This window comes from Danio aesculapii, chromosome 4, assembly GCF_903798145.1.
Source record: "Danio aesculapii chromosome 4, fDanAes4.1, whole genome shotgun sequence".
Lineage (NCBI taxonomy): Eukaryota > Metazoa > Chordata > Actinopteri > Cypriniformes > Danionidae > Danio > Danio aesculapii.
Window position 1 is genome coordinate 17,646,869 of NC_079438.1, and position 16,631 is coordinate 17,663,499.

At 35.0% G+C, this 16,631-nt stretch overlaps 1 protein-coding gene, 1 long non-coding RNA gene and 1 pseudogene across 2 annotated transcripts; 1 reads left to right on the forward strand and 2 right to left on the reverse strand.

The window, feature by feature from the left end:
* LOC130222042 (zinc finger protein 729-like) overlaps positions 1–16,631 on the reverse strand; it is a 632,497-nt pseudogene that overhangs the window by 593,505 nt on the left and 22,361 nt on the right.
* Positions 37–8,485, forward strand: LOC130222143 (gastrula zinc finger protein XlCGF8.2DB-like). The gene is made up of 3 exons (XM_056454771.1): positions 37–67; positions 1,276–1,425; positions 7,107–8,485. Exons 2-3 carry the CDS (start codon positions 1,341–1,343, stop codon positions 8,075–8,077), a joined length of 1,056 nt encoding a protein of 351 aa, XP_056310746.1. The 5' UTR covers positions 37–67; positions 1,276–1,340; the 3' UTR covers positions 8,078–8,485.
* On the reverse strand, positions 4,648–6,119 carry LOC130222244 (uncharacterized). Its single transcript, XR_008836372.1, has 4 exons — positions 5,936–6,119; positions 5,387–5,479; positions 5,213–5,307; positions 4,648–4,832 (listed from the first exon to the last, which is right to left on the reverse strand). It is a non-coding gene; the product is annotated as an uncharacterized LOC130222244 (long non-coding RNA).

A 16,631-nucleotide genomic window follows, 5' to 3' on the forward strand; every position in this document is an offset into this window, starting at 1 on the left:
ATTTTGGCGTGGTGGTGTGACGTCATAAGGCTGCGCCACTCCCGCGATGTGATTCAACTGGTGAAAGGTTTGTGTTTTAAAGCTTTTAATGTCCGATCCTAAAACCTGTTGTTGAAAGGATTATTTTAACCCTTTAAACAACGTAGTACTATTTTATTCTCAGTAATGTTGGCTATTGTTTGAATAAAGTAACAGAAATGTGTGTAATAAGTGTTTTAATGAAAGTTCAGTTTATTAAATAGCATAATATTCCATTGTAAGTATAAATCACACACACACACACACACACACACACGTATAAGCAGGGGCGTCGCTAGACCCAATTCACTGGGGCACGTGCCCCAGTGAAAATCTCCAGTGCCCCAGTAAATGCATTGAGATATGATTTACTTCATATGCAAGTGTATTTATTAAGAGAGGTAATTCCTAAATAAAGACGTTATTCTCTATGTGCAACTTAACCAACGCTGGTGAAAGCAATGTGTTTAATCAAAAAGCAAACTGACGCATCTCCGCGTGTGCGCAAAGAACACGCGCGCCTCGCGCACGCGCTGCTCGCGCTTCTGAGAATCCCGGTAGTTAACATGCGCGCCAAAAAAGCAGGCTGCTTGTTACGCGCCGCTCATGCGTTGTAAAACCAGCGTAACAGCCTTTATTGTTTTGCAAGTGGACAAAACTAAAGTTTAAACAATATGACGGTGATCTTACTAAGCATGCCTCCTGATAGGGAAGCATGCCTCCTGATAGCAAAAATAGGGATGAGGAGTCAGGAGGTAAGACTTAACAAACCTAATTATCTGCCATGTGTCAAGTCTACAACAGATAATCCTATAACACATCTTTTTTTATGTATTTTATTGAATTGTCTATAGAATTTCATTCAAATTAAATTTATATTTATGCAAAAGTAATTTCTTAAATGATCTTAGCATATCACTCCAGTTGTCTTAACATTGTTTTCCAGTTACATTTAAGATTATTTTGAAGAATAATTGTATAATAATAAGAATACTTTTATTTATAATAAATATAATATACATAAAAATATTCTTATTATTATACAATTATTCTTCAAAATAATAGGGGGGGGGGGGGGTACGTGCCCCAGTAGAGCTTTATGTCTAGCAACGCCCCTGCGTATAAGTACTGGTTTTCATCAGGTCATTTGTGGCTGTTTCTTGCTTGGACTTACTCTTTTACCTGATGTCTTTTTGTTAATTACTCTCATGAATGTTGAAGATTTTAAACAGGACATTTTTATCGTTTTGGACACAGGATAAAGTGTTCAAACACAGAGAAAAACTCCTGCTGAAGGGACTGATCTCCACACTGTTATAAAGATGGCGTTTATTAAAGAGGAGAGTGAAGATGTGAAGATTGAAGAAACATTCAGAGTCAAACAGGCAGATCTGCAGGAACAAACAGGTTAGTTTTCATTCTCAAAGACCAACTCAGTCATTTGATCCTCATTCAGATATATTTTAATAATAAGAATACTGAATTAAATCCATCTTGCAGCCCTGAGTTCTCCTAAATGCACATAAGCTCTCAGGAATGAGTTTTTTTTTTCTTACTTGTTCTCATGTCTTTTGTCATTATTTTATGTATTATTAGTCCCTCATTTTCTCTACCTTCTTAAGGTTATTGCTTTTCTTGTTCTTCTACTGTTTGTAAAGCGTCCTTGAGCACTGGCGCTATATAAAATAAATAAAACAATAAATTTAAAAAGTTTGACTGAGCTGACGATATTTGACCTACAGTATTCTCATAGAAGATACCTGCTGTTATGGTGATGGTGTTTACTTAGTACTTGTTGTTTGCATATGTCATGTTGATCACAATTCCCTTGTTTACATCAACTTATTTATGTGTTTAAACCTCAGCCAGTATTGGGCAAATTATTTAAAAAAAAGGTTAGTGGTTGTTACTAGTTCTCACAGATAGTATCTGAGATAGAATTACATCGTTATAATAATAACTAATTACCTGGGTTTTTGTGTTAAAAGTATGTCGAAAAACATGGATGCCCTAATTTTAAACATGCTAAATGAAATGGATTAATTGTTATAAAACATTGTACACTATTCTAAACGACACTCACTGGCCACTTTATTAGGTACACCTCAGTGGTGTAGTCTAAAAAAAAAGGTGGTGTGCTATTGCACCCAACCCAAATTTTAAATGAAAGTAGGAAAATCGACGAAAGTCAATGTTTCTTTGATTCATTAGCTATATATATATATATATATATATATATATATATATATATATATATATATATATATATATATATATATATATATATATAATTTAACATCAGCTACCTGTAACTATTAACTTCCACGAAAGGAAAAACAAATACTTTGTCAATGTTGTCAATGGTTACAGGTTTCCAGCTTTCTTCAAAATATCTTCTTTTGTGTTCAACATAGAGAAAAAAGACAAACCGGTTTGGAACAAGTAAAGGTTGAGTAAATGATGGAAATTTTAATTTTGGGGGGAAACTATCCATTTAAAAAGAAAAGAAAACAAAAACAAATTTGTTCGTTTTAAAGGGAGATGCTAATAATCTAATCCTATTCAGTGATTTATGTTTACCTAGTAGTGCCCCCAGCAGACCCAGAGATTGGCTGAATATATTACGCTGTGGTAAAACCCAACTGTTTAACTCTAAAGGGACTTGTAATAATGTAAATACTGTACACAAAATCAAGACAGCTATATAAAGTACTGTATGTTTTTAACATAAACTGTAAATTTAAAATAAAAAATTAAAATCAGCAAAACAAAGGCAAAGCATACTTATTCAAAAATTCAAATAAGATACAGTACATAGCTTATTTAATCATTTTAATATGGAAACATACTTTTTTTACTGGCTTATTACTTTAAATTTAATAGGTCCCTTTAAACATCAATCAGCCATTATGTTTTATCGTCACATTTGTGCATGCTTGTTGTTTTAAACTAAGCTAATAGGAGTCTGTCTTCTGCTGTCGCTATTATATACTACTAGTTTCCCTTTTAAATCGCATATTGTTACGCGTGTAAGTAAGAATTTAAAATAATACACTTAAAAATGTTTGACTAATATGGTAGGTTTGTATACCAAACTAGAAGTATTCCACTGTATTTCATAGACAGGCAAAGCCATTTGAGTTCTGAATGAGCCAAATATGCTCAACATATCTGGTATCTAAACATACCTAAAGTGGCTGGTGAGTGTAAATTGATGTTGTTGTGGGACGACGTGAGACAAAACAAATAAATTAGAGTGGAACAATAACGTTTAGCATTGCACTGACTACAACTGGCCAACAAACAAGTCTAATGGCTTTTGCTGCTTAAGAAATGGATTACAGCATGCTGATGATAGGCAAGCATTTCAGTGTAAAGTTCATCAAAATATTGACCTTATTTTCACGCACCAGCGGGCGCCACCATTGGAACTTTTTGGCTCGATACTTCTGGTCTCATTCACTTCCATTGATTTTTAGATGCTAAAAACAGTTTGTTAAGCTGCTTGATTTATTATTATTAGTATATTTTTATGTGTAATCATCAACACACTTGTAGAGTAAGTAATTTAACAGTTTATTATTCCTGATCATTTCTCCAATAGTCAACTATTGGAAATTCTAAAACAATAGCATATGAGATCAGGTCACTATTATGACCTGGTAGACAAATTTTGTATGTTGCTGTTTGTCATTGGGCTCTGTTTATCCTGATATCTGATGCTGAGCATTCTTAAGGCTTTTCACACTTGAAATTGTTATGCTGGGTTATTCTAAACCCTGGATAAACAGAATCCTGGGTTCTCTGTAATCACGTTCCACACTGCTCATGCTATACCTGGGGTTAAAAATAATCCTGGATGTTCATTAACAGATGATTCGCAGTATATTTCCAAACCCCGGGTTAACATTATTTGTATATTTACATTGTCACGATCTCTGATTGGACAATTCTAACCTTTTTAGGTGGCATTTCTGTATCTTGTCGGGTATATAAAATGTCACCACACTGTAAAAAATCTTATGTGCTATTTACAAAAAAAAATTGTGGTAACACTATTGCACGTATTATTTTTAAGTAAATTTCAAGACTTGATTTTTTTAGCAAAAACCACTTGAATGAATCATGTGAAAATTACTAAATGTTTTGAGTGATAAATGAAGATTTTAATATTATTAGCGGAATGTGCTTTTATAATTTAAGCTAATCCACCACCATTTACTCATATTTATTTTTTTAACAAAAACCACTTGAAAGAATCATGTGAAAATTACTAGTTTTTTTAAGTGATAGATGATGATTTTAATATTATTAGTGGAATGTGCTTTTATAATATATGCAAAAAATCACCATTTACTCAAATTAATTAATGAAAATTACTCATTCATAAAATGTAAAATATATAATGTATAATGAAATACATACACAATACATTTAGGCCAAATATCATTTTATTACATGTTATACTGATAACAAAATAGTACAATATGTTAAACAAATCTATATAAAATTTACAGCAATGTTAATCTCTGATAAAAAATTCCTTTATCCATGTCATGGAAAAAACTGACCCGTCAACTTTCCTTTGTAGGAATAGTCACATTTTAGACAAAATTTGACAGAATTTGTGTATTGCAAACTTAATATTCATTTCTTTGTAAGTGATTTTAATTTGTGGAATATTTATATAAATCCAGTTCAGCGATTCTAGATTTTCCAGGCTAGCCATGACTCACTTATCCTCCAAGACAATGCAGAAGTCCTCATGGTTGGTCATCCCTCTGACAGACAGCAATTCTCTGTGCATTCCCACACTGTAAAATAAACATTTTCGTTTATTATATTGAAATTATGCAGTTGTACATTTCAAATGTTTAAGGTTTACTAAAACACATTAAGGAAATATATTAATGAAATAAACCATTTCTTTTTATATCTGTGAACAGTAATTCTTCATAATGTTTGAGTAGATGTTGCTGACTGACACAAATACACAAGTTTTTTGACTTATAATGGACAGGGTGTTTAAATGTATACTAGTGTACAGACATTTATAAAACATACCATGTTTATACAAGGAATAGTGCATTCAACAGTGTAATGCTTGAGCTATATATTTTTTTGTAAGCATGCAAAAATATAAAATGCAGTTTTCGGAAGATCATAAATATCTGAAACAGTTTGAGACACTTACATTGCACTCCTGGATGAGCTCTTCCTCTTATTCATACAGATAGACCAGCAACAGAGGACGACATCTCTCGATTCATCCCTGATTTAATGTGAGGTCTGATGCAAAAAAGTGTAGAAATTAGTAATAATAATAATAATAATAATAATAATACACAAATAACATTATTAAAAATACCTGATGTATGGCACCCATTCTCTTTATCAAAATCTGCCTCAATAAACTGCTCCTCTTTAGTGGGAAAACTCTGCAAACGTTTTCTTCATTAAACTGAAAAATGAAGCAAACAAATATTAGTATTTATGTACAGTATTATATATAAACAGTTCTTTACATTACATCAGCAATGCTGTAAAAGGAACCTTATGAAATGGAAAAGCACTAGCTGTACATAAACCCCATTGAATAGCTAGCTAACTTAGCTTAGCTTAGATTTACCACTTAACAAGCTCACTGTTGTGCGTCTGCTTAACTGTTGCCTGATCGTTGCTGTTAAATATTACGATGCAAATAATTTGTTCAATGTCATTATATAGTTCAGAATGAACATTGAAGCGAATCAATTTCAAATAGGAATGGGTGGTTAAAAATACCTGTGTATCCCTATATACATCATATGGCAAAAACTAAGCTCCTGAACAAGTTTGAACAGCATGTGTCTTTCCTGAAAGAGCTTAGGCTACTTAAGACAATAAAATGATAAACTGTAAATGATAAAATGCTTACCTCTTAACATGCTCGCTGTTGATCTGCTCCTTCAAAATGTCGTCTGATCACTGCCGTTGTTGAGATTCAAATGCAAACATCTCAATCAAATCCACATAATTGAGTGAATTTTCTTAAAATAAACGTGAAGCCATCTTTCCTCAATTTTATTAGCTTAACTGGTTTCTCAAATTAAGCTTAATAATTGCACTAGTTTGCTTAAAAAAATAAGTAAAATTAAAATCTTAGTTATATTAGCGAAATCTCCTTAATATTTTATAATAAATCCAGAGTATCAATTTTTTAAAGAAAATATGCTCATTGTTTTTAATGACCACATTAATTTTTTTAATGAAAATTACAAGCCTCAAGATTCATTTTTTACAGTGCACATAGGTCTTTAGCTAAGCCTCAGGACATGCACAAAAGCAAGAATACAAGAGTTCCTCGCAGCTACAATACACATCTCTGCCATTTGCTTACAGTAACTGTGTGCTTTTCACAATACACAGTTCATCTGCTTGTGATATTTCGTATAACTTTGGTGTCATTTGACAGTTTATGACTTCAGTGTTGTAGTGATGAAATCAGACATTGATGTATTTCAATATACAATCTATTTACTATTGTTGAGTCAGGGCCTGAGGAGAGTATGTTCATGTGCTTCTCCTCCCACTTTATCTTTGCTTTCATATTCAGCTGGTTTTGGGGGTTGGTGTTTTACTTATGTTTGACAATACTTTGCTCTGGGTATAAGAAGGAAAGTGTTGCAAACTGTTGATTTGGGAGAATGGCTTTTACTCTGCGTCTCCTGGTGCGTATATATGTTACAGCTGAGTTTCTCTATACAGTATATGAGTTTGTTTTAATATACAGATAGTAGAATGAAACATGTAACTTAATAAACAACTTTGCCTGCTTTAAGGCGTTGAGATTTTTCTTTTTATCAATGATGATAACTTTAATGGAGTCATATTAATTACAATGGAGTCAGTGAATAATTGATTTAAACACGCCATCCTGCAACTGCTTTCTGTTTCTGATTATTGGTTCAGAATAGCAGCATAAGTTTTGAGCCTTACAGAATAAATGGTAAGGTTATTTATTTTGGGTTAAATATCCATTTCATGCTTGTCTCTATGTGCCTTCATAGTAAAGTTAAATTCATTTTTTTTTTTTTTTTTTTTTAAAGACCTGTTGGTGCCGAAAGAAGAGACTCATGAACTGAATGAAACAAAAGAGAAACACCAAGACATAACGACTGATGAAAAACCCACACTGACTAAGAAGACTTCAAGCGGAAGACCTCAGAAATCCAAATCTTGTTGTAATTTTACTTGTCATCAGTGTGGAAACCGTTTCAGACAAAAACACAACCTTAAAGTCCACATGAGAATTCACACTGGAGAGAAGCCTTTCAGCTGTCAACAGTGTGGGAAGAGTTTCAGTCAAAAATCAAGCCTTAATGTTCACATGAGAGTTCACACTGGAGAGAAGCCTTACACCTGTGAACATTGTGGAAAGAGTTTTGCTAAAATTCTTGGCTTTAACGCCCACATGAGAATTCACACTGGAGAGACGACGTACACATGCCAGCAGTGTGGGAGAGGCTTCTATCATACAGAAAACTTGGCAGTGCACATGAGACTTCACACTGGGGAGAAGCCTTACTCTTGCCCTCAGTGTGGAAGGAGTTTTAAGCATAATGGCAAACTTGAAGTCCACATGAGAACTCACAACGTAGGAAGAATTTTTACTTGCACACAGTGTGGGAAAAGTTTTCCTCATAAACAAAACCTTGACATCCACATGAGGATTCACACTGGAGAGAAACCTTACATATGCACAGAGTGCAGTAAAGGTTTCAGATGTATAAGCACACTCAAATACCACATGATAAGTCACGCCAGAGAGAAGCCGTTTCCATGTGATCAGTGTGGAAAGAGCTTCACAACTAAAGCTAGCCTCATGAACCACATGAATAGTCACACTGGAACCATAGTGTTCACATGTGATCAGTGTGGAATAAAACTCACACGCAAAGACACCATTAAGCAACACATGGAGACTCACTCAGGAGAGGATCGTTTTAAATGCAGTGAGTGTGGAAAGGACTTTAAACATAAAAGAAGCCTCAGTGCTCACATGAAGCTTCACAATTGAGGCCTTGTCCACACAAGCATGGGTATATTCAAAATGGTAGCTTGTTCATGTAGTTTGGCTGTTCATTTACATACATGTCAAGTTACTGAAAATAAAACCCTTTGAACACCTGAAGATTTAAAGCATAGATTTGCCTCCAATTTTGGGCTTTTGTCTGCAATTTCACAAAACCTGTTGGCTAATGAAACTCGGGACAAAACAATGACAGTGACCAACTGATGCAGACTCCCCAAAGCCCTGTTCAGACTACACAAAGTCATTTGCCAGTTACGACATTGTCTGTGTCAGATTGTGAGATTTTTGGACTATATAAAATCTTGATGTGATGTGGGTAACAAATGAAAAGTTTGGTATCAAACACTACACATTTATTTTGAATAATTTGACACAAAAACTTTTTCTTGATTGTAACAGTGACATTTTCTGTATTGGTTACTTTTATAAATACATTCATATGAGAACTCCTGCACCAACACAAATAAATTAGTGTATGGGAAACCCAGTGTCACTTATTATCAATAAGAACATTAGCTTACAACAGGCTATTGAAGCAGTTCAACTATCTGTTAAGTTTGATTATTATTTATATGCAATATATATTGTACTACTAATGTGCACTGATGGATGCTAATGTGTGCTGTCTGCAAGTGGTGTGTGTCTGCAGCATATATATATATATACCCCTTTATATGTATATGTATGTGTGTGTGTGTGTGTGTCAGATTACTTATTATATAAGGGTGATGCACACTGGTTCAAGGGCCAGCTGTAGATTTTTCCCTGGGGTCCCAAATGAAATAAATAAATGAAAGTTAATTTGCATAAATGAAAGGTAAATTCCCTGTGTGCGTGTGTGTGTGTGTGTGTGTGTGTGTGTGTGTGTGTGTATATATATATATATATATATATATATATACATACAACAGTTCTGTCTGGTTCTTGAATCTGATTGGCTGATAGCCGTGAGATATTATGCCAGTAAAAGCACACAAAGGCCTCTTCACCTTTGTGTATTACTACACCAACAAACAAGCAGAGGACGCTCTACAGTTTGACAAATATTCTTGCTGTTGGGCAACATAATGTACTTTTGGAGCTTTTTTTTTGTCGAGAATGTAGTTGTTTAGATTGCAACTATGCAGTTTATTTATAAGGATAGTGCCTATTTCAAAATATTTATCATTATCAAATCTTGTCTATCCACAAGATGGCGCCAGGACTGCATAATAAGCCCTTGCTTAGAAGATTAAAATTGAGTGTTTTCCAACTACGGCTAATCAAATCATTATTAAACTGGTAAGTGATATTGTAAGTCGATTTCTTTTGTATAGACTGCAACTATGCAGTTTATTTATAAGGACAGTGCCTATTTTAATACAGTTGCTTTCCTATCTCGGTTCTCAGCAGTGTTATTCAGAGACCTCACCCCCGAACACACCCTCCTTATCGCAAACACAACAGCAGTCTGGTAGTGATTGCGCTGCTTTTTTCGGGGATAATTATTGTGAGATCTCGATTGCAACAGAGAAATACTGTAGACTGTAAAGAGATACCTCTGAAGACGGAGGGCATTTCATGTCAAGTTCAGTCTTATAATCTTAAAATGTCAGCAAAATCAGCTGTTTTGTCATCACTTTACACATTACGCTTGAGAATCATTCAAACACTAGCTCTAAAGTGACGTTGGTGAATTAGTAACGGCTTCTGCTTTTTTGTTTTAATGTCAGCAGACCTTAACCTAATTTGAATGATTAACCTTAATCATTCTAATTCCTTTATAAATGCAGACACATTATTTGAACTTTCTTTAGAGGTTATTTCAAATCTGAGACTTAATGATCATGTCTTAAATGTAATAACTGTTTCTTCCTCCCTGCTTTGCTTGGAATCACCTTCACTGATCTACCCCACCTGTTATTTCCAAAAGCTTGTATCTCTTGCCGTTAGCTTATCATAATGTGACATCCACAATCAAGTTCATAAATAACCCCTTAGGTCTATTACTGTTCCTTTACTCACAATATATTTTGCACAGATGTCACATGTTTACAACACTTCACTGATCACTATCAAATAGGGGGAGACTTAATTTTTCCTTACCACTTCACTCTTGATTCAAACCATATACATCTCCAATGCCAATATTTAGAAATGCTGTTGACTCAACAATCTGTACTTCGTATGTATTACAAAAATCTTATCTTTCTTTTTTTCCTCTGATGCTACATATATTGTTCATAGAGACTAGTTTGTTGTTTAACTTGCACTATCATCTAACTGAGGATGTAACTATATACTAGTGTTAGAACTACAATATTATTTCCTTTAATGAAAAACTAATCATCTTAACTGACAGTATTGCGTCTGTATTTCATGTTAATGGAGTGCCTAATTTTTCAGTCCTTCCTATTTTGTAATTTCTCAACTCTATCGTATAATCCTCTATCTAATTAGCACTAAACCACTCATCCCTAAAAAGTTCTCATGTTTTATTATTTGTATCAATAGTGTTTTTTATTTAAGTCTTTTAACTTAGCTTGAGCTATATGGACCTGCAGATAACTAAATCCTACACAAGTTATAACAATATCAATCCTGAACCCCTTTAAATCTTTTTAGGCATTCTAATGTATGTATATTGCTTATCAGCCTATTTACTTTAAGTGTAACCAAGTTTCTGCCCTCCTCTGGTAATTACCTGAACAGAAATCAATTACTTTAACATATTTGTCATCAGGAATAACATGTTTCAGTACAGTGTGTGTTAGGAACCTCTACTGAAATATCCTCTATCACTGATTGCGTTTAAATCATAAACTAAACACAATCTACTTTTGTCTGTTTTGACTAATGCCATAATCAAAAATTCAATTCAAATCAAATTCAAATAAAATCCATTTTATTAGTCACCTACACACAATCACAACCGAATTGAAATTGAGTTTGAATAGAAATGTCATAAACATGCTCCTATTTTCTTACTAGTTTCACTAATGTTTTTATACCAATCTCAGCCTCTAGTGTTTCTCTGTGCAGACCTGCCTCTGGTTTAATTTGAATCCTCACTAGCTGTGGCTAGTTTTGTCTGCCTTTAATTCCTAAAATGATAATCATTAATAAAATTTCACACTTACCTCACTAAATTCATTTTGAGCTATTTCTCAATTTGTATGTTATATTGATTTATCCACTGTCGGCTCCTAATTCCTTCTCAAATCAAACTGGTCAGGCATACATTTTGGTTGTCATTTTTGCAAGTTGTTTCTTTATAGGCTTCTCTCTATCTGATCTGATTTTTCATCATTAATCTTTAATCCTTTTTGCTTTTAATTATTTCTTCACATCTGGTTATATGTAAAACACTTATCAGAAATCTATTTTCTGTTTTCTTTTCTTAAACACTTTTCTCTTTCAACTATTATTTTAGTACATTTAGAATTGTTACTTTCTGACCTATTCTGTACTGTGAGTTCATGTAAATGTTTTGTTTTAATCTCTTCTTTAAGTATAAATAATTTTTCTAGATTTGAATCTCTGTCATGTTTTCAATATGAAATCTTGATTTGAGCCAATCAAAATAATATTGTGCTAAGACATTTCCTCAAGTTCATTAATTCATTTTCTTTTCGGCTTAGTCCCTTTAATAATCTGGGGTCGCCACAGCGGAATGAACTGCCAACTTATCCAGCACGTTTTTACACAGCGGATGCCCTTCCAGCTGCAACCCTTCTGTGGGAAACATTCACACTCATACACTACAGACAATTTAGCTTACCCAATTCACCTGTAGTCTTTTAGACTGTGTGGGAAACTGGAGCACCTGGAGGAAACCCACGTGAATGCAGGGGGAACATGCAAACTCCACACAGAAATGCCAACTGACCCAGCCGAGGTTTGAACCAGCGACCTTCTTGCTGTGAAGTGACAGCACTACCTACTGCACCACTGCGTCGCCATTTCCTTAAGTTTTACTTAAATATTTAATTCCATCCACATTTTTAAATCCAAATTCATTCTTCAGTTATCATAAGCTGCTCTTTTTTTCTTCAATTCAATTCAATTCACCTTTATTTTTATAGCGCTTATACAATGTAGATTGTGTCAAAGCAGCTTCACATAAAAGGTCACAGTAAATAGGAACAGTGTAGTTCAGTTTGTAGTGTTTAAGTTCAGTTCAGTTGAGCTCAGTTCAGTGTGGTTTAATAATCACTACTGAGAGTCCAAATACTGAAGAGCAAATCCAACGATGCGCAGCTCTACAGATCCTGAACCATGCAAGCCAGTGGCAACAGCGGAGAGGGAAAAAAAAAACTTCACTAAAGGTGGAAGTGAAGAAAAAAAGAAACCAGGAAACCAGGCTCAGTTTGGGCACGACCATTTTAATTTCTCCGCTGGCCAAACGTCTTGTGCAGAGCTGCAGTCTCAGTGGCGGAGGCTGGAAGCTGGCCTCAGCGAAGACTCGTCTGTCTGTGGAGCGTCACAGGAATCAGTCTCATGTTCTCCACTCTTCCATGACCATCACAGTAGCTGCTCAGGATTCGGCCAGGTCCAGGATATAAAAAACCTTGGGATCATCTCGTCGTTGGTCTTGGATCGAATCAGTGACTCTGCATAGTTTGAGGGCCTCGGGAAGAGTATCCCCAGGTGGAAATGGAGAATAAAGAAAATAATAAAATAATTAGCGTAGCTGATGTTCACAGTGTATATCAACAAGATGCATAACCTGTGTGGAAGCCCCCAAGTGGTGTTACTCGACTTTGCTATTCTAGGTACTACCAGAAGCCCTAAGTTTTGAGACCTTAAAGAGCGAGTTGGATTGTAGCGAGACAGAAGATTGGTTAGATAAACAGGAGCTAGATTATTTAAAGCTTTATATGTAAGAAGCAATATTTTAAATTCAATACGAAACTTAACAGGCAGCCAGTGTAAGGAGGATAAAATTGGGGCGATGTGATCAAATTTTCTTGACCTGGTAAGAACTCTGGCAGCTGCATTTTGTACTAATTGAAGTTTGTTAATAGAGGATGCTGGGCAGCCAGCAAACAGTGCATTACAGTAGTCCAGCCTAGAAGTCATAAAAGCATGGACTAGCTTTTCTGCATCTGAGATGGATAGCATACTTCGTAACTTAGCGATATTTCTCAGATGAAAGAAAGCAGTTTTTGTGACATGGGATATATGATTTTTAAAAGTTAAATTGCTGTCTAATATGACACCCAGATCTTTTATAGTAGAGCTAATGCTAACTTTGTATCCCTCTAATTGTAGGTCGAGTTGTGAGATCTGCTGTGTACAGGATTTAGGCCCAATAAGTAATAATTCTGTTTTGTCTGAGTTTAAGAGAAGATAATTGTTGGTCATCCAGTCTTTAACATCTTTAATACACTCAGTTAGCTTGGACAGATTAGACGTCTCGTCAGGTTTAGTTGAAATATATAATTGAGTATCATCTGCATAGCAGTGAAAGCTGATCCCATGTCTTCTAATAATGTCTCCCAGGGGTAGCATGTATATTGTAAACAGCAAAGGGCCTAAAACTGATCCTTGAGGCACCCCGTATTTTACTGGGCTGATTTGTGAAGGCTGTCCATTAATATTCACAAACTGGTAACGGTCAGATAAGTATGACTTAAACCATTGTAGGGCCTGTCCCTGGACACCCGTAGACTTTGAGCGATTAATAAGGATACCATGGTCAATGGTGTCAAATGCCGCACTAAGATCGAGTAGAACTAATAGCGAGATGCACCCTTGGTCAGCAGCTAAAAGTAAATCGTTGGTTATTTTCACTAATGCAGTTTCTGTACTGTGATGAGCTCTGAAACCTGACTGAAACACTTCAAAAACATTGTTGGTCTGCAGAAAGGAGCATAATTGAGCAGAAACAACTTTTTCTAGTATTTTAGATATAAATGGAAGGTTTTCTTCAGTCACCACCATGCATTGTACGTTATCCTTCTATGGTTCAGGACCTTTATGATTAAACATATGAAAATTAACCAAAATTATTTAACCTTCATCATAATTTATCATTTCAACATTACACATTTAAAGTTTCATCATACATTTTCATATAAGACTTTCCTTATAATTTACACGATACTGTTCTTTCTATCACAGAAGTCTGATTTGATACAAGAATGGGTAGCTACACTTTTGCTCTTAATTTATCCTCTGAGTGGACTGCTTTGAGGTGGACTGCCTGAGTCTCCCTCCTCGCACCCTGAGAAGACAGCTGGTTCATATGCTATCATTCTGGAGTAATAGTCAAGTACTCTGGCTGTATCAGGCAGAGTGATATTATGCAGGAGAATTAGCTGTGTTCAGAGGTCACATTAAAACCATGAGGACAAGGATGTATTTACACGCCACCAGAAAACACAACAGATTTACTGTGATTTGATGTGTTCAAGCAACTAACCAACCTTTTCTACTCAGAGATGTACACACAATGGCTTGTTTCCACTGAATGGTACAGTACGGTACGGTTCAGATCGGTACGGGTCACCTTTATCAGGCTTGCATTTCCACTACCAATGGTACCCTTTTGGTGGGCGTGGTGTATGACAAAAAAGTTTTAATCGACGCCATTTTCGTTCGAGAAAATGTCTACAGTAAAGCTGTACAGGTTGCTCACATATCATGAGAAGCACTTCTCACAAAACAGATGCTTTAAACACATAAATACTTGTGAATAAATATTTATTGCTAACTTTTCAATGAACATGAGTTGATTATAACTGCAGATCAATGACTGCAAAAAAAGCCTGTAACGTCTGCAATTATATAAAATAAATAAATAAATGCAACATATATGAACACATACAGACCCTTACAGTCTCCGATATGTTACCAACTACAGAAAAACTACACACAACAGACATTTAGTCTTTATTTAGGTTCAAAAACAACACAAAATATAGCCCACAGTCAGTGTAAACCTCTCATATGTGTCTTTAATCTTCAGCAGCATGTGTAGTCTCTGTTAGAGAGTAATTCCATCATTCTGAGTTCATGAGATATTAGATATATTAATATAATATATTATTATAAAGGTGATAATAATAGTTAAACATGGCAGTTTGTTCATATTTGCTGAAAAAATAATTTATTCCTTTTTTTCCGGCTTGTCACTCTCGCGTTTGTCTGTTTCTGAGAGGATCGGGTTTCAAAAGCATGTCAATAATCAAGCGCACGTAATTATCATCAGCTCAAGAACTTTGTTATTTCGGATATAGACGCGCAGCAAGTGCAAGCAAGAAAGCGAAACCGCTCGCGCTTCAGACTGGCTCGTGAAAAAATACGGGATAATTAAAGTTAAAGGGATGGTTAACTTAAAAAATGAAAATTTGCTCACATTTTCTCACCCTCTAGTAATTTCAACCTTTTATGAGCTTCTTTTTTTCAGCTGAACACAAAAAAAGAGCATATTATCATACTTTTATAGAAGTAAAAAATACTGTAGAAGTTATTGGTTACAGTAGGACTGGACTATTGCTTTACAAGGGAACTTTTCATTCAATGAGTCACTATGGTTACTTCTGATGTTTGAGGGAAGTGCATTTATTTTGAACTTTGATCAAAACTGACTGGAATTACCTGTGCATTCAATCCATATAATATAATATATAAATAATATAATACATAATAAATTAGGGCAACGCGGTGGTGCAGTAGCTAGTGCTGTCACCTCACAGTAAGAAAGTCAATGGTTCGAGCCTCGGCTGGGTCAGTTGGCATTTCTGTGTGGAGTTTGCGTGTTCTTCCGGCGTTCACATGGGTTTCCTCTTGGTCCTCCGGTTTCCCCCACAAGTCCAAAAACATGTGGTATAGTTGAATTGGGTAAGCTAAAAAATGATGGGTTGCAGCTAGAAGGGCATCTGCAGTGTAAAACATGGATTTATAAAACAAGTTGGCGGTTCATTCCGCTGTGGCGACCCCGGATTAATAAAGGGACTAAGCCGAAAATAAAATGAATAAATGAATGAAATATTAAATTAATTTCTTATATTGGACACAATCCAGCCAATCAGAATCAATAATTTCAACAGACCATGGAATTTATTATTTAATGCAATAAACAGAAATTCCATATTTTTTCATTATAATGGTTATACATTTTTGATGTTCTTGATCTTAGAATTAGATCAAATGCGATAAAGTAACTCCAGGTGGTTGTTTTCGCAGAATGAAGCCCTTCAGTCTTATAAAACAGTGCATCACAAGTCTGTTGGGCATTATTCTGCGATAACAACTGCCTGTATGTGATTTATACCTTACATAAAGATTGTGTATAACAGAGTGCCTAGTGTTTTTTTGTTGGTTCACCTTTTGCTATTGAAGCAGCTCTAAAAATGTTTTTTTGATCACTATTTTTAGGTGAGAATTGGCCCCAGTACTTCAATCACAGGTGAACAGTTTGCCCATGTGAATTGGACTGACCCCAAAATGGCCACAAAAGATCTCTTAGTAGCCGTGTTTGGAAGGAACACCCTAAGTACACACTGCTACACTGGCAAATGTTCAAATGTCTTCAGAGACAAAGCAGCTAAGC